The sequence below is a fragment of the Bos indicus genome, chromosome 5 (genome assembly GCF_029378745.1).
Source record: "Bos indicus isolate NIAB-ARS_2022 breed Sahiwal x Tharparkar chromosome 5, NIAB-ARS_B.indTharparkar_mat_pri_1.0, whole genome shotgun sequence".
Classification (NCBI taxonomy): Eukaryota; Metazoa; Chordata; class Mammalia; order Artiodactyla; family Bovidae; genus Bos; species Bos indicus.
In genome coordinates, this window is record NC_091764.1 from 31,309,965 (window position 1) to 31,332,305 (window position 22,341).

The 22,341-nt window shown below is 40.0% G+C and overlaps 2 protein-coding genes across 2 annotated transcripts; both read right to left on the minus strand.

Annotated features, from left to right (window-relative positions):
• Positions 1-1,000: 1,000 nt before the first annotated feature.
• LOC109558361 (olfactory receptor 8S1-like) lies at positions 1,001-3,461 on the minus strand. The gene is made up of 2 exons (XM_019959801.2): positions 2,689-3,461; positions 1,001-1,163 (listed from the first exon to the last, which is right to left on the minus strand). The coding sequence occupies exons 1-2, from the start codon at positions 3,459-3,461 to the stop codon at positions 1,001-1,003; spliced, it is 936 nt and encodes a 311-aa protein (XP_019815360.2).
• A 15,537-nt stretch (positions 3,462-18,998) lies between these two features.
• On the minus strand, positions 18,999-21,730 carry LOC109558362 (olfactory receptor 8S1-like). Its single transcript, XM_019959802.2, has 2 exons — positions 20,958-21,730; positions 18,999-19,161 (listed from the first exon to the last, which is right to left on the minus strand). The coding sequence occupies exons 1-2, from the start codon at positions 21,728-21,730 to the stop codon at positions 18,999-19,001; spliced, it is 936 nt and encodes a 311-aa protein (XP_019815361.2).
• Positions 21,731-22,341: the final 611 nt, after the last annotated feature.

Consider the following 22,341-nt stretch of genomic DNA (forward strand, 5'->3'; position numbering starts at 1 on the left):
TGTGCTCCGATAAGTTATATTACTATTCGAAAAAAAAAAAAAAAGATTCAACTGAGCAGTTTCCCAGAGTTATCTGAGAAGCTGTCTCCTGGGCTACAGTCCTCACTGGGATGCAAATATAACTCTTTTCTATTCCTAAAAAGTCCATCATGTCCAAAAAATAAATACATAAAAAACAGAAAAGCAAAAGGAAAAAAAAAACACAAAAACTTTTTTACTTGTGATGAGAACTCTTAGGATTTACTATGTAAATCCTATGTATCATACAGTGGTGTTAATTAGTCATTATGTTGTACTTACATCCCTAGTACTTACCTTACACTGAAAATTTGTACTTTTATCATCTTCCTCCAATTCTGTTTCTTCCTACTTTCCACTCCTGACAACTACATGTTTGTTTTCTTTGAGTTTGGTTTCTCCCTAGGTTCTGCACATGAGATCATATAGTGTTTGTGTTTCTTTGACTTATTTCCCTGAGTATAATGCCTTCAGTGTCCATCCATGTTGTCACAAATGGTAGAATTTCCTCCTTTTTATGGCTGGATAATATTCAGTTGCTTTTCCATGCCTTCTTTATCCATTCACCCATTAAGAAAACCTAGATTCTTTCCCATATGTTGACTGTTGTAAATAATGCTGCTGTGAACATGGGTGTGTAGATATCCTTTTAAATTAGTATTTTCATATCCTTTGAATATATTCCCAGAAATGGAATTGCTGGGACATAGGGTGGTTCTGTTTTTAGCTTTTTGAGAATTCCTCTGTATGGTTTTTGAGAAGATTTTCCTGTGTGGTGACTGGGTCATCTGTGGAGGAGTGCCATCAGTTCTGTGGAGGTTTCCCCATCCTGCTTGACTGGATGAGGGCACAGGGGTCAGAGGAACTAAGGCTTCTGTTGTGGAGAAGAATTCATGCTGAGATAGCTTAAAAATGAAGCTCTCTATCTCCTCTTAATTCTCTTGACTTTTTCCTCGATTACGAGGAGGCAGTAGAGCCTGGCTTAGAAGGTAAGTCTGGGCTTCCTGGCCAGCATCCTCCTAAGAGCCGCCTTCACCTCCTGGTTCTTCAGACTGTAGATAAGGGGGTTCAGTAGCGGGGTCACCACACTGTACTGCATGGATAGCACTTGCTCCAGGGCTGAGCCAGAAGCTGGAGTCATGTACCTTGAAGGGAATTGCACAAAGGAATAAAATGAGCTCAGGACAGTGGCCACAATGCCATTGCCAGCCACGGTCCATCCCATCCCAGACTGGCCCAGAGGGTCCTCAGAGCTGAGTCAACTATCAACTCAAAATGGCTGTATTATCAACTATCAACTAGACATGGCTGTATTATTAGTGAGAAGTCAGTTATTTTTGCCCTCAAATGCCTCCATATGAGAGTGATATTATGCAAAATGTTAGAGGAGTTTCCAAAGAAAAAGGAAGTTCTTCAGCATATCAAATGGTACAGGTTAGACTAGAACTAAAGAAAATTTCAAGCATTTCTGTAGCACTTCACAGTTTTCAAAGTGACTTTCCTTAATAGTAATAATGATAATAGGAGGGTTTTTTTTCTTCTTCTTTTCCCTATATATGCATGTTTCAATCTTGTGATGATTGTTCCTTACAAAACTAAATGCTAGTCCAATAATGCTATCATTTTCCTAACATTTATGACTCTGAGAAATACCCCCAAATCACAGCATGTTATTTTTCTAATGCTTAGTGGAACAATCATTTGTCCTTTTAAGCACATTTGTCTTTGGCTTAGAAAATAATGCAAGCTATGTAATTAAAATGAAAGATAAATATGTGTTCAGCATGAGATATGAATCCAAAATAGTAATACTAAAATTTTTAGCGTATCTTAAGTGTCACAAGGAGTATTTCCCAAAGAAGCATTAAATTTTATTTTTTTTGCAATTGTGCCATTTTCATTGGAATGTTCTTTGTGGGTTTTGCATGCTTAGTTAAAAAAGATACTCATTTTCTCATTTTTTATCTTTTAGTTTATTCCTCCAAACATTTCTGTGAAGTGGGTGGGAGTAATTTTATTATACCTTTATGGCAAACGAGGAAACTGAGACAAAGAAAGCTGGAGAGATTTGCTCTCAGGCTCAAGTGAACTCTTCTAGATCATTCCTTATCCTTTCCCTCTCCTGACTTCTCTCCAAGTAACAACCAGATGAGGAAAGTATGGAGTAACTTGTGCAAATCCATCTCCAGTTCACTTGGAAAGAGCACAGGCCATTGGTTACTTTGTTTCCTGGGAATAAGGATTCATCAACTACAGCTGTTTATGCTTGAGAGAAACTTGGTAGAAAAGGGGTTGAGGTTTCAAGTTGGTGAGACTTGGTTTATATTTTGATTTGATTCCTAGCTTGTTCTGGCAACTTTGATAAAGTACCTGGTTACTTCAGAAACTCAGGTTTCTAACTGGAAAATGAGGTTAATAATATTTCTTTTGTGATGTAATACATATTAAAATTGAGCTTAACTGTGTAAAAATTAAACTCTCAGAAAGAAAATGGATATTTTATAATTTACACATCTAGTCCACAAAAGAGCCATAAATAGGACCCAGGACTTCTGAATTCCAGTACAGCTCTTTTCCTGCTACTTTGCAATGTTTTGTTCTGTAGTTCAAGGTTACGTTAGAGTGACAAATATCCTGCATTTACATTCCGGAGGTCTAACAATGACATACCTGAAAATTCCTGAACCGTAAAAGATGGTGACCACAAGAACATGAGATGAGCAGGTAGAGAAGATCTTGTTCTGACCTGAGGCAGAGTCAATCCCCAAGGCTGTCATGATGATATGAGTGTAAGAAACCAGCACTAGGACAAAGGTGCCAAGGCCCAGGACTACCATGGTGGTCAGGATGGAGGCAACGCTCATGTAGGGGTCAGAACAGGCCAACAGGAGCACTGGAGGAAACTCGCAGGCAAAACTGCGGATGAGGTTGGGGCCACAGAAATCCTGCTGAGCCAGGAGGATGGTGTTAAGTAGGCCAGTCCCCATTCCTATGGCCCAGGAGGCTCCCACTAGGCCAATACATATCTTCTTATTCATGGTCACCACATATGACAGGGGGTGGCACACAGCCTGGTACCGGTCATAGGCCATGACTGAAAGGAGGCAGGTTTCAGTGCCCCCTGAAAATATGACCAAGGAGATCTGGGTGAAACACTCTAGGAGGGTTATTGTCTTCTGCTTGCAAAGCAGTTTCTCTAGCAGCTTAGGCACAATGACTGAGGAATAGAAGGCATCCAGGAAGGAGAGGTGACTGAGGAAGAAGTACATGGGGGTGTGGAGGTGGGAGTCAGTCCTGATCACCAGCAGCATCAGCAGGTTCACTGTGAGGATCAGGAGGTAAATCACCAGGAATATTACAAAGAGTACTGCCTGGATCTGAGGGTTGTTGGATAGTCCTTGGAGAACAAACGCAGTGACTCTGGTTGTGTTGCCAACTTCCATGGAGCATTAGAGATTCCCTTCAGAGGGACAAGAACAGAAAAGAATGTTCCAGGGTGCTATGAGTCTCAGAGCATGGCTGGGAATGAGGTGTCATGAATAAAGCTTTAGGACTGACCAAGGACAGTTCGTGTAGCAGGGGCAACCTAGCCATGTCAGATCTCATCAACCCTGCCCAGCTCAGGGCAATAATCTATCGGATAAGGTGGAGAAGGTGAGAAGGAAGAGTGTAGAGAATCAAACCTAGGAAGGAGAAGAGAAAAGACATTATTCAGACTGAAGAAGGAAATGAAGGGAGTGGAAATAGTCTCCAGAGCACTGAGAAGTGCTGTTGTCCAGTTACAAAAGCAACAGAGTTCAAATCACAGGAAGCCTCACAGGCATAGTGAGTAAGCAATAAAGATTTTGGCCAACCATCTGACTGGTAGTCCACGATGCATGTTGAATGATTAATAGAAGTATTGTGACAGTTGATGATGGCACAGGACCTTTCTCTCTCACTGTAAGTTCATGAACAAGTCATTTGCACTTCTTATTTAAAAAAAAAAAAAACAGTCTTGGAAAACTTTAGATGGTTTCTAAAGTCCATACCACCTTAGAAATTCTGAAGAATGCGGATGAACTTCCCTAATGGGCCATGGCTGAGATGCTGCACTCCCAATGCAGGCAGCCAAGGCTCAAACCTTGGTCAGGTAACTAGATCCCACCTGCCTCAACTAAGTGTTCTCACAGCACAACTAAAAATCCCCCATACCTCAAAACGAAGATTGAAGATCTTGAGTGTCACAACTGACTCAGTGCAGCCAAATAAATAAATAAATATGAACAAATATTTAAACAAAACAGATTGGAGACAATCTTCCTTGGATATCTCTGGTACTAAATGGAAATTTCTCCCCTTCTGTGTCAACCCATACAGAAGTGGCAGAGTCATAGTCTGGTTTCATGGGAGCCAGGCATGAGGAAGCCCTCAAATTGGAGGTGAGGGCTGTGCACATCAGTTATTCCAACAGTTTCCCATTCCAGGATTTCTGTGAATTTATAATGTTCACTGTTTGCACAGTAATCTCAGGAATTAACACTAGAATCTATGAAAACAATGAATTCTCTAAGTTGGTACCAGAGGATTTGGATAAAGCTAAGTCAAATTTGAACCACCTTCTGTGCATCACAGAGACAGTAATGTGACAGTAAAAAAAAGAGCAGAGAAAAAAAGACTCCCTAGAATACCTGGTAAGATGGACAGTGAGAGGGGTTAGTCCAGACCACAGGAACACCAAGTGATGGCCTCTCTCCCCTTGGAGGCTAACTCAAGAGGATGATGAATGAGGATCTAGTTACTATTTGTGGCTTGTACACTCACAAGTTCCCAGATTGGACAGTTTTAGAAGATGTAGCTGAATGAGAAGGATATTTTTCTTCACCTGGGTTCCTTAGGCTAACAAGAGATGTTCTCCGTGGAGGATACCTGAATGGCATTCTTTTTAACACTGGAGCAAAGCCACAGATAGAAGTAAGGCTTCATGTGGTTCCTTCAACTTTCCCTTAGAAGATGCAGAGGTGGGGTTTCTGAGCAAGGAAATATTCCTATAGTCCTTCTGTCCAATGGGATGACTTCTGACTCTGCTTCCAGAATAACAATCGCTAGAGGGACTTTATCTCAGCTTTAGACCTTGGAAAATGTCTAAAGGGTCCCTGGAGAGGCCCTTAGGAAGGAGGCACGCTCTGATCTGAATGAGTTCTCCAGGGCCAGCTCTTTCTTCCCTGTATTAGTCTTGTTTCCGAGAGTTGCATCATCTAAGAGGTACCCTTGGGTGGCCAATAATTTCTAAAGAAAAAATATAATAGAGTTCTAAGGTTTCTTATTTCAAAGCTTGGAATTCCTACCCTTCTTCCCTCCCTCCTTCCATTCGTTCTCATTTTGTTATACTTTAAATAATATTTATGCTTATAAAAATAAAATGATGAAACATTTAAGATGAAAAAGATATTGAAGTTATTTTGTACACTTCTATATAACCAAGAGATCACTGAACAAATTTAAAAAGAAATAAAAATACCTAGAAGCAAATGACAACAAAAACATGACAACCCAAAACCTCTGGGATGCAGCAAAACACTTCTAAGAGAGAAGTTGATAGCAATACAATCCTACCTCTAGAAAAGAGAAATACATCATATAAGCATCCTAACCTTACATCTACTGCATCTAGAAAAAGAAGAATGAAAACCCCCACAGTTAGTAGAAGTAAAGAAATCATAAAAACCAGAGCAGAAATAAATGAAATAGAAATGAAGAAAAAGAAAGCAAAGATCAGTAAGAGAGAAAGCAAAGATCAGTAAGAGTAAAAGCTAGTTCTTTGAGTAGATAAACAAAATAGATAAACCATTAGTCAGACTCATAAAGAAAAAAAGGGAGAGGACTCAAATCAATAAAATTAGGAATGAAAATGGAGAAGTTATAGCAGACAATGCAGAAATACAAAAGATCCTAAGAGAATACTACCAGCAACTACATGCCAATTAAATCGGCAACCTTAAAGAAACAGACAAATTCTTAGAAAAGTACAACCTTCCGAAATGAACCAGGAAGAAATAGAAAATATGAGCAGACCAATCAAAAGCACTGAAATGGAAACTATGAAAAAAATCTTCCAACACAAAAGCTCAGGGTCAGAAGCTTTCATAGGTGAATTCTATCAAAAGTTTATAGAAAAGCTAACACTTATCCTTCTTAAACTCTTTCATTAAATTAAAGAGAGAGTAACACTCCCAAACTCATTCTACAAGGCCGCCATCACCCTGATATCAACACCAGACAAAGATACCACAAAAAAAGAATTACATGCCCATATCACTGATGAACTGGATATGGAACAAAGGACTGGTTCAAAATGGGAAAGGAGTATGCCAAGGCTGTATATTATCACCCTGCTTATTTAACTTATATGCAGAGTACATCATGCTAAATGCTGGGCTGGATGAAGCAGAAACTGGAATCAAGACTGCTGGGAGAAGTATCAAGAACCTCAGATATGCAGATGACACCACCCTAATGGCAGAAAGCAAAGAGGAACTAAAGAGCTTCTTGATGAAAGTGATAGAGGAGAATGAAAAAGCCAGCTTAAAACTCAACGTTCAGAAAACAAAGATCATGGCATCCAGTCCCATCACTTCATGGCAAATAGATGGGGAAACAATGGAAACAGTGACAGACTTCATTTTCTTGGGCTCCAAAATCACTATGGATGGTGACTGAAGCCATGAAATTAAAAGACGCTTGTTCCTTGGAAAAAAACTATGACAAACCTAAATAGCGTATTAAAAAGCAGACACATCACTTTGCCAACAAAGGTCTGTCTAGCCAAAGCTATGGTTTTTCGAGTAGTTATGTACAGATCTGAGATTTGGACCATAAGGAATGTTGAGGGCCAATGAACTGATGCTTTTGAACTGTGGTGCTGGAGAAGACTCTTGAGAGTCCCTTGGACTGCAAGGAGATCCAACCAGTCCATCCTAAAGGAAATCAGTCCTGAATATTCATTGGAAGGACTGATGCTGAAGCTGAAACTCTGATCCTTTGGCCACCTGATGGGAAGAGCCAACTCATTGGAAAAGACCCTGATGCTGAGAAAGATTGAAAGCAGGAGGAGAAGGGGGAAACAGAGGACGAGGTGGTTGGATGATATCACTGACTCAATGACATGAATTTGAGCAAACTCTGGGAGATACTGAAAGACAGGCGTGCTGCCGTTCATGGGTCACAAAGAGTCGGACATGACTGAGCAACTGAACACAACAATCACTGATGAACACAGATGCAAAAATCCTTAACAAGACACTAATAAACTGAATCCATCAACACATTAAAAGGATCATATACCATAATCAAGTGGGATTTATGGCAGGGATGCAAGGATTCTTCAATATATGCAAATTAATCAATGTGATATACCATATTAACAAACTGAGAGATAAAAATCATATTATAGTCTCAATAATTGCAGAAAACTCTTTGGACAAAATCCAGCACCTATTTATGGTTGCTTCTGTTTTTAAGGCTGAATTATATTACTTTGTGTATATGCCACATTTAGTTTATCCATTTGCTCCTGTGGTTAATGCTGCTATGAATATAAGTGTACCTGTATCTTTTCTAGTCCCTGCTTTCAGTCCTTTGAGTATATATCCTGATGTGGAATTGATTGATCATACTTTAATTCTAGGTTTAAGTTTTTCAAGAACGGCCATACTATTTTCCACAGTGGTCGGATCATCTTACTTTATTCCTTCTATGGTCAATAATGCAGCTGTTTATGGATGTACTCCATTTTGTTTATCCATTTATCCACTGATGGACATTTGCCTTGTTTCTACCTATTGGCTATTGTGAACAGTGCTGTTATCAATATATCTGTACATCTGTTATCATTTCTTTGGGGGTATATATCTAGGAGTGGAGTTGTTGAACCGTATGTTAATTGCATATTTATAGTCTTAACCTAGGTTACATCTTTTCCATTTTTTCAAATAATGTTTAAAGGTTCCAATTTCTGCACACTGTTGCCAATCTATGTTATTTTTAGATTTCTTGATTTTAACCATTTTACAGTATGTGAAGGAATTGTTGCATTGCTGTTTTAATTTGCATTTCCATCATGACTAATGTTGTTTGACATGTTTTCATCTACTTGTTGACTATTTGTATGTCTTGTGTGGAGAATGGCCTACTGAAATCATTTATTCATTTTTAAACTTGACTTGTTTGTCTTTATGTTGACAAATTGCAAAAGTTCTTGATATACTCTGGATAATGATACATCAGATAAATAATGTGCAAATATTTTCTTAAATACTGTGGGCTATATTTTCACTTTCTGATTTATAACTTTTGATGCAAAAAGGTTTTTAATTTTGAGGAAGTCCATTTTATCTATTTTTTCTTTCATTGCTTGTGTTTTGCTCTCAGATCTAAGAAATCACCACTAAATTCAAGATTTATCCCAATGTTTCATTGGAGCGTTTATACAGTCATCCTTTGGTATCTGTGGAGCATTGGTTCAAATCCAAGCACATCAAAAGCCATGTGTGCTGAAGTCTCTTATGTAAAATGGCATAGTGTTTCCGTATAACACAGGCACATCTTCCTATTTGCTTTAAATAATTTCTAGATTACTACGTCAGCTAATATAATGTACATGCTATATAAAGATTGTAATTACAATGTAAATACTATGTAAATATTTGCAGTTATATGGCAAATTCTAGTTTTACTTTTTGAAACATTGTAATTTCTTTCTCCTAATATTTTCAATCTGGAGTTGGTTGAGTCCATGGATATGGAACCTATGGATATGGTGTGTTGGTTGTAATTTTACTTCTTAACATTCAAGTTTTTTTATGTATTTTGAGTTACTTTTTGTATATGGTAGAGGGAAAGAGTCCAGTTTAGTGTGGATAGCAAATTGCCCAGCACCATTTGTTAAAAACACCATTTTCCTGCAATTTAATATTGTTAACTATTGTGTAAAATCAGTTTACCATAGATGGGTGGGTTCATTTCTGGGGTCTCCAATCCATTTCATTCATCTGTATGTATGTCTTTATTTATTTATTTATTTATTTATTTTTTCTTTCACTTTTCTTTTTTTTTTTAATTTTATTTTTTAACTTTACAATATTGTATTGGTTTTGCCATATATTGAAATGAATCCGCCACAGGTATACATGTGTTCCGCATCCTGAACCCTCCTCCCTCCTCCCTCCCCATACCATCCCTCTGGGTCATCCCAGTGCACCAACCCCAAGCATCCAGTATCGTGTATGTCTTTATGCCTCATAGTTTCATAGTGTTTTATTTGCTGTTGCTTTGTACTAACATGTACAAATGGGAAGTGTGAGCCTCCGGGTTTGATTTTCTTTTTGAGATTGCCTACTCCTGTGACAGTCTTCTTTTTTGGTGTCAAGCACACCTCTTACTTCATTGTCTTGGATTCCGCATCAACTGTGGGACTTGATGATACAGAGCAAGAGGATGTTAGAAATTTTCATCATCACTAAATTCACAGATAGCTTATTGAAGTTCACGGGTAGATATTCTGAGCTCTTTGGGGATCTTGAAGTCTAATACTCTGGCATTTTCAGAGTAATTCAGTTGATGAAGTTGGTAATTCCTCTGGTGATGCCTGAGAAAAGCAAAGGGAGTCCTTACCTAGGGGGAGGCATTATTGTATCGGATTTCTCATATAGAAAGACAACAAGCACAAATCTCTAGTTCCGAGAAGGACCAGGGAACAGAGACACTCATTACCTTTCTGGGTAATACTTAGCTCTCTCATCCCACCTCCCCCCGATCCCCCCGCCCCCTGTAACTTCTGCCAGAGTTCCTGGATGATGACCTTACTGATGACATTATGTGTGTCAAGAAGATTCTGGATAAAGTAGGAATTAACTACTGGAGAGTCCCCATTCTATTTTCTACTTTACCCTCCTCTCCTTCTTCTGAGCTCTTTAGTTCTACTACCATAGCCCTTTTTCTTTATCTCCTGGTATTTTAAGCTAGAAAGTAGTCTTCTAAACAAAAATCATCAAGCAGACTCAGGTTTCCAATTTTCAAGCCTTACTTACTTCACTTCTGTTTCACAATTTTCCTAACAAGGATTCCCTAATAGAGGGCTGAAACCCAGGGTTTCCTTCAGCGGGTCTTGCACATTTAATTTGACTTGCTTAGACCTAAACCCTAAGGCAAGCTCTTTGTACCACGGCCCTACTATCTTCTTGGAGTTTAAAAAAAAAATGGAGGTGGCTCAGTGTCTCTTGCCAGCTGGCCAGGAAAATCTTTTTGGTTTTAATTTTCACCCTCACTCTTCCACCTCAGCTTTCCTGGGGACAAAGGTAGATGGAAGTCGAGCTAAGATCCTGTCAGTCAACTTGCCTTGTCTCCTTTTTGATCAGGTTGGCCCATAAAGCATTGTGTTCTGAGAAGCTGGATCAGCAGCTCTGTGAGAAGCTGTGAACACCTGCTGTCTTTGCTGCTTCTGCCTCTTTCTATTCCTGGAACTCCTCTTCCCTATGGCTACCTTATTTTGCTTCTTTGTACTTTCTTGAAGCTAATTTGTGTCTGAGCCCTGGGCCCTGTAGTGACACCATTGGACACGCAGGGACTATGCTCCAGGGATATGTTACTGGTGCTCTGACTTTTTTTTCCCTTTTTTTTTTAAATTTTATTTTATCTTTAAAACTTTACATAATTGTATTAGTTTTGCCAAATATCAAAATGAATCTGCCACCGGTATACATGTGTTCCCCATCCTGAACCCTCCTCCCTCCTCCCTCCCCATACCATCCCTCTGGGTCATCCCAGTGCACTAGCGCCAAGCATCCAGTATCGTGCATCGAACCTGGACTGGCATCTCGTTTCATACATGATATTTTACATGTTTCAATGCCATTCTCCCAAATATTCCCACCCTCTCCCTCTCCCACAGAGTCCGTAAGACTGTTCTATACATCAGTGTCTCTTTTGCTGTCCCGTACACAGGGTTATTGTTACCATCTTTCTAAATTCCATATATATGCGTTAGTATACTGTACTGGTGTTTTTCCTTCTGGCTTACTTCACTCTGTATAATAGGCTCCAGTTTCATCCACCTCATTAGAACTGGTTCAAATGTTTTCTTTTTAATGGCTGAGTAATACTCCATTGTGTATATGTACCACAGCTTTCTTATCCATTCATCTGCTGATGGACATCTAGGTTGCTTCCATGTCCTGGCTATTATAAACAGTGCTGCGATGAATATTGGGGTACACGTGTCTCTTTCCCTTCTGGTTTCCTCAGTGTGTATGCCCAGCAGTGGGATTGCTGGATCATAAGGCAGTTCTATTTCCAGTTTTTTAAGGAATCTCCACACTGTTCTCCATAGTGGCTGTACTAGTTTGCATTCCCACCACCAGTGTAAGAGGGTTCCCTTTCTCCACACCCTCTCCAGCATTTATATTTGTAGACTTTTGGATCGCAGCCATTCTGACTGGTATGAAATGGCACCTCATAGTGGTTTTGATTTGCATTTCTCTGATAATGAGTGATATTGAGCGTCTTTTCAGGTGTTTGTTGTGCTCTGACTTTTGATCCTTGCTCAATGCCCCCGACGGCACAGGAATGAATTTAAGCTTGTTCTGAAATGTTGGTGGGATTGTCACAGGTAGAGATGTGGAGTGGGAAAAGGACAGGAAGGGCAGAAGCTCCAAGAATCTGAAATGGGTGACTTGAAGGGGGTTGAGGTATTTCCTTACCCCTGAAATAAGAACACACCCTTCAGAAATTGCTGTGAGAGGAAATCTTTCTAGAAGCAATAGATGAACCACACCTTCTTTATCCACTCCTCTGTTGATGGACATTTTGGTTGCTTCCATGCTGCTGCAGTAAACATTTGGGTGCATGTGTAGTTTTGAATTATGGTTTCCTCTGGGTAATGCCCCGTAGTGGGATTGTTGGGTCAGATGGTAGTTCTATTTTTAGTTTTTTAAACAATTTATTTACTTATTTTAAATGACTCTTTTAGCATTAATACCACTGAATCAATGTAGAGATGGCACCTTATGTCCAGATAAAACTCTCTAAAAGGCAGTCATGTGGATATTTGGAAACAATAAGAAATGTTGGTATAGATAACTAAATATGGCTACCTCAGTCTGAGAGAAAAGTATGTTAAGCAAAGGTTATCAATAATTCATCAACATCACTAAAACACTGAATACCAGAAATCTGTATTTCACTCTATGCAATGTGAGGATAGTTTGTGTGAGCCATTTCATGCTGATCTGGTTGGCCAGGCTTCCATTTCTCTCCCAGTAACCCATGACTCATTTGAAGAAAACAATCTCAGATAGTGTGTGTGTGTGCTAAGTCACTTCAGCTGTGTCTGACTCTTTGTGACCCCATGGACTGTAGGGTCCCTCCTTTCCCGTGCATTCTAAGATCAAGGAAAATCAGGAGAACATCTCCTACCCGCTTACATCTAATAATTCACACTGCCTTTTCTGGTCTTGCTTGGACTGTAGCCCATCAGGCTCCTCTGTCCATGGGATTCTCCAGGCAAGAATACTGGAGTGGGTTGTCATATCCTTCTCCAGGGGATCTTCCTGACCCATGGATCAAACCCATGTCTGTTACATCTCCTGCAGTGGCAGCCGGGTTCGTTACCACTAGCACCACCTGGGAAGCCCTCTCAGAGAGTAGAGTATTGTTAAAAAATTATTTATTGTTTTGCCTGTGCTGGGTCTTCACTGCTGCACATGAGCTTTCTCTAGCTGTGGCGAGTGGGGATTACTCTTTAGTTTCAGTGTGTGGGCTTCTCATTGTGATGGCTTCTTTGTTGCAGAGCACAGGCTCTAGGGCACGTGGGCTTCAGTAGTTTTGGCACATGGGCTGAGTTGCCCTGCGGCACCTGGAATCTTCACAGACCAAAGATCCAACCTGTGTTCCCTATTGGCACGTGCAACCACTGGATCACCAGGGAAGTCTTATTTTTAGCTTTTTAAGGAACCTCCAGATATTTTTCCATAATGGTTATAGCAGTTTACATTCCCACTAACACTGTAAAGTTTCCCTTTTCTCCACACCCTCACTAGCTTTATTGATTGTAGATTTTTAGATGATTTCCATTATGACCAGTGTGAGGTGATACCACATTGCAGTTTTGATTTGCATTTTTCTAATAATTAGTGAGGTTGAGCATCTTTTCTTGCACTTGTTGGCCATCTGTATGTCTGTTTTGGAGAAATGTGTATCTATGTCTTCTGCCCATTTTTTGATTTATTTTTTTCGATTTTGAACTGCATGGGCTGCTTTTATATTTTGGAGATTATACAATGGATTATTACTCAGCCATAAAAACAAACAAAATTTGTTCTTTTGTAGGGACATGGATGGACCTAGTTAGTCCAGAGTGAAGTAAGTCAGAAAGAGAAAAACAAATATCATATATTAATGCATATATGTGTAATTTAGAAAAATGGTGTCAGTTCAGTTCAGATGCTTGGTCGTGTCTGACTCTTTGCGACCCTATGGACTGCAGAACACCAGGCCTCCCTGTCCATACTAACTCCCAGAGCTTACTCAAACTCATGTCCATCGCATTGGTGATGCCATCCAACCATCTCATCCTCTATCGTCTCTTTCTCCTCCCAACTTCAATCTTTCCCAGCATCAGGTTCTCTTCCAATGAGTTAGTTCTTTGCATCAGGTGGTCAAAGTATTGGAGTTTCAGTTTCAGCATCAGTCCTTCCAATGAATGTTCAGGACTGATTTCCTTTAGGATTGACTGGTTGGATCTCCTTGCAGTCCAAGGGACTTTCAAGAATCTTCTCCAACACCACAGTTCAAAAGCAGCATTCTTTGGCGCTCAGCAACAGTATAGATGACCTTATTTGCAAAGCAGAAATAGAGACACAATGTACAGAACAAATGTATGGATACCTAGGGGGAAAGGGTGGGAGTAATTGGGGGATTGGGATTGACACATACACACTACTGATACTGTGTATAAAATAGACAACTGATGGGAACATACTGTATAACACAGAGAACTCCTCTTGATGCACCTAAAGTGGTATCCTAGATGGGAGGGAAATCTAAAAGGGAAGAAATATACACATGGCTGATTCATTTTGCTGTGCAGCAGAAGCTTTGTAAAGCTTTAACAGCCTTGTAAAGCAGCTATGTGTGTGTGTTAGTCACTCAGTCGGGTCTGACTCGTTGCGACCCCATGGACTGTAGCCCACCAGGCTTCTCTGTCCATGGAATTCTCCAGGCAAGAATAGTGGAGTGGATTGCATTCCCTTCTCCAGAGGAACTTCCCAACCCAAGGATTGAACCCTGGTCTCCTGCCTTGCAGGCAGATTCTTTACTGTTTGAGCTATAGGAAAGCAGCTATACTGCCATAAAAATTAACTTATTAAAAAAAAAATATATATATATGACAGCAACTCAGCAATTGAAAAATTTGAACACTTGGGGCCTGTGGTTGGGACCCTGCACTCCATTACTCTTTCTTGCTGCTTTACTGGCCTTTACGGGGTAGGTTTGCAGAACCTTATTGTCATTTGATCATGAGGCATGTGAAAGAAGGATATTAGGAGATCAAGTCCTAAAGTCTGTTTCTGCTTCACACTGATGGTCCAAATCTGGACAAGTCATCTCTGTCTCTGTGGCTCAATTTTTTCATCATTAAATGAAAGCTTTGGTCCAGTGATTTTTCTGAGATCTCATCCTGCTTTGACAATTCAGCTTGCCAAAATTCCATTCAAGATACACAATTTCTGTCTTAGCCAAGTTATTTATCTTCTAATTCTCTCTTTGTACACTCTATACCTGTGGGTACTTTCGGCATTCAGACCATATTTCTCTTGTCTCAGGGACCAGCAGCTCCCAAATGAAGCCTCCATAGCCTGTTAAAGGACGTATAGGCCCTGGCAAGTGGTGGACAAGACAGCCCATTCCTATACTTAATGCAACCAAACTCTCAGGAAATAACTTGGCTTTCATAATATGATTTTAATCTGAATTTTAACACAATGTGACACATTTCCCAGGGATATTGCATGTATTTTCTTCCTTAATTATGAGATAATAGTCTTCCCCAATCTATAGGGTTTTAGGAATAATTCAGAGAAGGCAATGGCACCCCACTCCAGTACTCTTGCCTGGAAAATCCCATGGACGGAGGAGCCTGGTGGGCTGCAGTCCATGGGGTGGCTAACAGTTGGACACGACTGAGCGACTTCACTTTCACTTTTCACTTTTGTGCATTGGAGAAGGAAATGGCAACCCACTCCAGTGTTCTTGCCTGGAGAATCCGAGGGATGGCGGAGCCTGGTGGGCTGCCGTCTCTGGGGTCGCACAGAGTCGGACACGACTGAAGCGACTTAGCAGCAGCAGCAGCAGCAGCAGTAGCCTGTGTGTTGTGTGTGGGTAGGCAGGATTGAATGGCCATTCCTCCTACTGATCTCACAATCTGCTTATTATTTTGCTTCAGTTACGCCCTCAGGAAGGCATATGCTCTGGAAAATGTAAAGCACCAGCTCCACCAAGTGTGCAAAGCAGAAATGCTACTGAACCTGGGACTGTTTTGCTAGCTCCTCAGCCCTGGCCTTCATCTCCAGAGAAATATCCTCATTTTGGAAATTTTGCCTGGAGTATGCCACATATGAGGACTTGATTTTCAGATGGCTTTGCTGAAGAAAACTGACAATTGAGGAAAGGATCTCAGCCTGAGGGTCAAAGGATCGAGAACAGATAGAAGTCAGGGAGCTGGCATGGAAGTGGTCTGCTATTGTCTCTCTGAGAACTTTCTTGGAGCTGAATGGGAGATGAGGCGGCAGCTGGGCATTTGTTTTGCTTTCTCCGACTTCTCCTTCCTCTAGGCTTGGAACAGTTCTTGAAGGCATTAGGGATCTGAAGTTGTCTGGACTCGGGTGGGTGACAGAGAGACTTAGGACAGGGGGTCAGAGTGCACGTGCTTCAGCAACCTCTTGTGAAGATGACCTTGGGTGGTGTCCCAAAATAAAGATTGTTTTTCTCTTTTTCTATCCTGATCTCTCCTCCATGCTACTTTCCTCTGACATCTATATTGTTACGAAGGCAGGAATTTTATTGGATTAAATTAAATGTTTCTTTTCATATGTTCCTTCTCTCACTCCCTTCTCTCTCATTCATTTTTTTTTTTTTTGTATTCTAATTGAGAGCCAATAAGTAATAGGAACTACTAGACTCGATGGACGTGAGTCTGAGTGAACTCCGGGAGTTGGTGATGGACAGGGAGGCCTGGTGTGCTGCGATTCATGGGGTCGCAAAGAGTTGAACATGACTGAGTGACTGATCTGAACTGAGACACTGAGGATACAGAATCCGTTAGATAGGGTTTTACTCTCAGGACTCACATTTTAGAGGAAAATATTCCCTCTTCTTTCCTAGGATCATGCAAGGGAAAGGGGGACTCCTGAGACAGACTGATCATTCATTTCTCATGCACCTCTTAATAAACAAATAGTTATTCAGGATTTATTATTTGCTATGTTCTACCTTAGGTATTACTAGTTAAGAATAATACAGTTGGAAACATGCTTATTTTTTTTTTTTTTTTGATTTATAGGTATTTTATTTTTACAATTTACCACCTTTCTGAGTTTACTAAGCACTAACTGGGGCTTCTAGATACAAAATTATTTCACTTCTAAAAAGAAAACAGTGGGTATATGTATAACTGGTTTTGTTTGCCACTTGGCTGTATATCGAAAACCAACGCAACATTGTAAATCAACTACACTATAATCAATTCTTTTAAAAAGCCCTTTCAGAATATTTCAGCCTATGTTGTTTGCCTCTCATCCCTTACCACTCCTTTTTTAACCTCCTCCCTGACCTCATGATTAGCACTGTTTTCTTCTGAAGGTGACAATGAGTGGCTAGCCATTGATTCATTCACTTGTTTAAGATAATTACTTGGTTACTTTTTTTTTTTTTTTAGCTTTTCTTTCTTTTTTTTTTTAATTTTATTTTATTTTTAAACTTTACATAATTGTATTAGTTTTGCCAAATATCAAAATGAATCCGCCACAGGTATTCATGTGTTCCCCATCCTGAACCCTCCTCCCTCCTCCCTCCCCATACCATCCCTCTGGGTCATCCCAGTGCACTAGCCCCAAGCATCCAGTATCGTGCATTGAACCTGGACTGGCAACTCGTTTCTTACATGATATTTTACATGTTTCAATGAAACATGCTTATTTTTATTTCATTTCTTTCCAGGTTACTCTGGAGCTGTAGATTTTGCCAGGCAGTTTTCTGTATGGGAACAAAGGAGGAGCTGGGTCTCAGTACTAAGATAAGACTCTCCCAGAATGAAGTGGGAAATTTGCTAGTGGTTGGATTTCTGCTTTGTGCATAAACAAAAGTAAAAGATTGAAGGAGAGGCAAAAGAGGAGGGGTTGAAACGGTAAGAAATGAGAGGAGAAAGATAGTGGAAATGGCTGTTGGAGCTGTGAAGATTTTCTTTACTGTTTTTCCCCCAGTTTAAGGAGAGCTGATTGACCTATATTAATATGTAAGTTTAAGGTGCACAGCATGAGAATATAAATACACACACACACACACACATACACACACATATAAATGTGTATTGCAATAGGTTCAGTTAATATCCATCATCTAAAAACTTCTAATCAGGAAAATCTTGAAAGTTAGCTATGGTTGAGAAAATTTCACACATTGAGTTTTGGGGAAGTCATTTTGGCTTATATATGGTTCAGCCTGGAGTTTGTGTGAACCTGAAGAGCCTGTCAAACACACACAGTAGGTCTGCTTCAATCATTAAGGTAAAGAATATCTGTTTTGAAGATAAAGATATGACATCTGTGTTTAACTCCCTTGAAGAAAGGTTCCTTTCCTAGACACCAGGGTCCTGCTGTCTCATTCTATATCTACTTATCCTGTCTCTTTTGGAAGCTTGAAGGAATATACCCAGGTAATGTTTGATGTGTGTTCTGTGTTCTGACAAGATATATGACTATGCTAAAAATCATGCTTCAGTGGAGCAGTTTCTCAGAGTTATCTGAGAGGCTGTCTTCTGGGCTATAGTCCTCAGTTTGGCTCATATAAAACTCTTCTCTATTCCTCAAAATATTCCATCATCTCATAAAGGTATAAGATAAAGAAAAGCAAGAAGAAAAGAAAAAAAAAACTTTTCTCCTTGTGATGTTACTAGTTGGGATTTACTTTCTTATCAGATTTTGTATATATCATACAATGCTGTTAACTATAGTCATCATATAGTACAAGTTAATATTTACCTTACACTGGAAATTTGTACCTTTTAATTACTTTCCTCCAATTGCCTTTCCTCCTACCCTCCATCTCTGATAACCATATGTTTGACCTTTTTTTCCCTAAGAGTTTGGTTTTCCCTAGATTCCTCATGTATGTGAGATCATATTGCATTTGTCTTTATTTGTCTGACATTTCACTGAGCAAAATGCCTTCATGGTCCATGCGTGTCATCACAAATAGTAGAATTTCCTAATTTTTACAGCTGAATAATATTCCATTGCTTTATCTATGCCTTCTTTATCCATTCATCCATTAAGGAAACCTAGGTTCTTTCTATGTGTTGGGTGTTGTAAATAATGCTGTCATGAACATGGGGGTGCAGATACCTTTCTGAGTTATTGGTTTCATTTCCTTTGAATGTATTCCCAGAAATGGAATTGCTGATATATATGGTGGCTTCATTTTTAGTTCTTTGAAGATCCTTCATATGTTTATTGAGAAGATTTTCTTGTGTGGTGACTGGGTCCTCTGTGGATGGCTGCCATTGGTTTTGTGGAGGTTTTTCCATTTTGCTTGACTAGGGGAGGGCACTGGGGTCAGAGCAACTAAGGCTTCTGTTTTTCATGCTGAGATAGCTTTGAGATGAAGGTTTTCTGTCTCCTCTCCTTTCTCATGACTTTTCCTCCTTTTATGAGGCTGCAGTAGAGCTTGGCTTAGAAGGTAAAACTAGGTTTCCTGGCCAATGTCCTCCTAAGAGCTGCCTTCACCTCCTGGTTCTTCAGACTGTAGATAAGGGGGTTCAGTAGGGGGGTCACCACACTGTACTGCATGGATAGCACTTGCTCCAGGGCTGAGCCAGAAGCTGGAGTCATGTACCTTGAAGGGAATTGCACAAAGGGAAAAAATGAGCTCAGGACAATGACCACAATGCTGTTGGCAGCCAGGGTCCATTCCATCCTAGATTCTGCAAAGAGCATCCCCAGGGCTGAGTCAGCTATCACCGATAGAAGCATCTAGAAATGACTGTATTATCAGTGAGAAGTCTGTCATTTCTGCCTTCAAACACTTCCATACATGAATTATCTAATGCAAAACATTATAGGAGCTACCCCGAGGCAAAAGGACGTTCTGCAGTATATGAAGTGCTACGGGTTAGAATAGAACTAAAAATGATTTCATGCATTTCTCTCGTACTTCATACATTTCAAAGTGTCTTTTCTTAATAGTTATGATGATGATGAGGATTTTTTTTCTCTTTTTTTTCTCATATGCACAACTGTATGTTCCCATCTTGTGGTGATAGTTCCATTGTTGGGCTAGCATATGCAAAACTATATGCTGGTCCAATAATGTTGTCATTTTTTCCAAACATTTATGGGGAATTAACCCAGAATCACAGCACTTTATTTTTACAATGCTTAGTGGAATAAAATTTTGTCCTTTTAAACATATTTGTCTTTGGCTTAGAAAAGAAGCCAAGCTTTGTAAATAAAGTGAACTATAAAAATGTATTTAGCATGAGATATGATTCCAAAATAGTAAGAATTAAAAGGATGTACTTTGTTAAGTATCACAAGGAGTATTTCCCAAAGAAGCATTGGAAAACAAATTTTTGCAGTTGTTCCATTATCATTGGAACATTCTTTTTTGGGTTTGGTGTGCTTGATTAAGAAAGATATTCATCTTACTGTCATTTTTTAATCTTTTAATTTCATACTCCTAACATATCTGTGAAATAGGTGGGAGAAATCTCCTACCCTCTTGGGAAAATGAGGATACAGAGACAAAGAGAGCTCAAGAGATTTTTCCACAGGCTCAGGTGAGCTCTCCTAGACCATTCCTTATCCTTTCACACCCTATGACTTCTGTCCAGAAAAAAAAAAAAAAAAAAAAAGCAGGTGAGAGAAGTTTAGAGCAATTTTAGTAAATCCATCTCCAGTTCACTAGTAGAGAGTATAGGCCATAGTTACTCTGTTCCCTGGGAAGCAAGGACTCATCAGGTATTGCTGTTTATATTTCAGAGAAACGTAGTAGAAAAGAGCTTGAGGTGTCCAGTCAGTAAGACTTGGTTTTTATTTTGGCTTCATTCCTAGCTTGTTCTGGAAAGTTTTGTAGGGTACTTGGTTACTCCTAAAAATCAAGTTTCTTATCAGAAAATGAGATTAATAATATTTCTCTTTTGGTGTGGTGTGATGTATACTAAAATTGAGCTTGATTATGTAAATCAGCTGTTATGTAATAAACACCTAATAAATAGTTAAGGCAGAAATAAGCTGTGGAGACACCAATTTCCAGTAGGAAAGAGAAATGGCATCTGTTGCAAGGATGATATAATTTATTTATTTTTGTCTAGCACTAATAAAAGTCTAGCAAAAGTCTGTATTATTTTCTTTTGATGACTCTGAAATCATAGGTTAATGAAAGTAAGAAAGTCTTTACTTCTTGTATAAACTTATTTTGCAGAGTTAGGCAATTGAGGCCTCAGAAAGAAAATGGATTAAAAAAAAAAAATTCACGCATTAGGTCCACAGCGGAGCCAGAACTAGAACCTAGGCTTATTGATTCCAGTATAATTCTTTTCTTGCCACTTTGCAATGCTCTGTCTACAGGGCAAGTTTACTTAGGGTGAAAAACACACTGCATTTGTAGGCAAAGTTTTAGCAATGACATACCTGAAAATTCCAGAACCATAAAATATGATGACCACAAGAAAATGGGATGAGCAGGTAGAGAAGATCTTGTTCCAACCTGTGGCAGAGTTCATTCCCAGGGCTGTCAGGATAATACGGGTGTAAGAACCCACCAATATGACAAAGGTCCCAAGGCCCAGGACCACCATGGTGGTCAGGATGGAGAACACACTAATGTAGGGGTCAGAACAGGCCAACAGGAGCACTGGAGGAAGCTCGCAGGCAAAACTGCGGATTAGGTTGGGGCCACAGAAGTGCTGCTGAGCCAGGAGGATGGTATTAAGCAGGCCAGTCCCCATTCCTATGGCCCAGGAGGCTCCCGCAAGGCCAGCACACACCTTCTTATTCATGGTCACCACATACAGCAGCGGGTGGCACACAGCCTGGTACCGGTCATAGGCCATGACTGAAAGGAGGCAAGTTTCAGTGGCCCCAAGAAATATAACAAAGAAGATCTGGATGAAACAGTCAAGAAAGCATATAGTCTTCCACTTGGAAAGCAGGTTCTTTAGCAGCTTAGGCACAATGATTGAGGCATAGAAAGCATCCAGGCAGGAGAGGTGACTGAGGAAGAAGTACATAGGGGTGTGGAGGTGGGAGTCAGTCCTGATCACCCGCAGCATCAGCAGGTTCACTGTGAGGATCAGGAGGTAAATCACCAGGAATATTACAAAGAGTACTACCTGGATCTGAGGGTTGTTGGATAGTCCTTGGAGAATAAAGAAAGTGACTGTGGTTGTGTTGCCAGCTTCCATGGAGCACTGGAGTTTCTCTTTAGAAGGACAAGAACAGAAAAGAATGCTCCAATGTGCTATGAGTCTCAGAGAATGGCTTGAGATGAGGTGTTACGAATAAAGCCTCAGGGCTGACCCAGATCAGATTGTGTAGCAGAGGCAACCTTGCTATGTCAGACCTCATCAGTCCTGCCCAGCTCAGAGCAATAATCTATTGGCTGCGGTGGAGATGGTGGGAAGGAAGATGGAGAGGCTCACACCTAGAAAGGAAGAAGAGAAAAGAGATTATTCAGACTGGAGAAGGAAAGGAAGGGAGTTGTAAATAGCCTCCAGAGCACTGAGAAGTGCTCTTCTCCAGTTCCCAAAGTAACTGAATTCAAAGCACAGGAAGACTCACTGGCATAGTGAGTAAGCAATAAAGATTTTGGCTGACCTAAGGCTCATAGTCCATGATGCAGGTTTGAGTGATTGGTAGAGGTACTGTGACAGTGGATGATGGCACAAAGCCGTTCTCTGTCACTGTGAGTTCATGAATCAGTCACTTGAGTTTCTCATTAAAAGAAAATCTGGAAAAACTAGACATTTTAAAATCTGTTCCAGCTTAGAAATTCTACAGATTGGGAGCCAATCTT

What these genes read in the sequence shown, in the direction of transcription:
- LOC109558361 (XM_019959801.2), bottom strand. Translation starts at nt 3,461, where the DNA reads ATGGAAGTTGGCAACACAACCAGAGTCACTGCGTTTGTTCTCCAAGGA. An exon ending in TACGGTTCAGGAATTTTCAG is followed by an intron (nt 1,164 to 2,688) that starts GTATGTCATTGT and finishes ATTCCCTTCAAG; the next exon opens with GTACATGACTCCAGCTTCTG.
- LOC109558362 (XM_019959802.2), bottom strand. Translation starts at nt 21,730, where the DNA reads ATGGAAGCTGGCAACACAACCACAGTCACTTTCTTTATTCTCCAAGGA. An exon ending in TATGGTTCTGGAATTTTCAG is followed by an intron (nt 19,162 to 20,957) that starts GTATGTCATTGC and finishes ATTCCCTTCAAG; the next exon opens with GTACATGACTCCAGCTTCTG.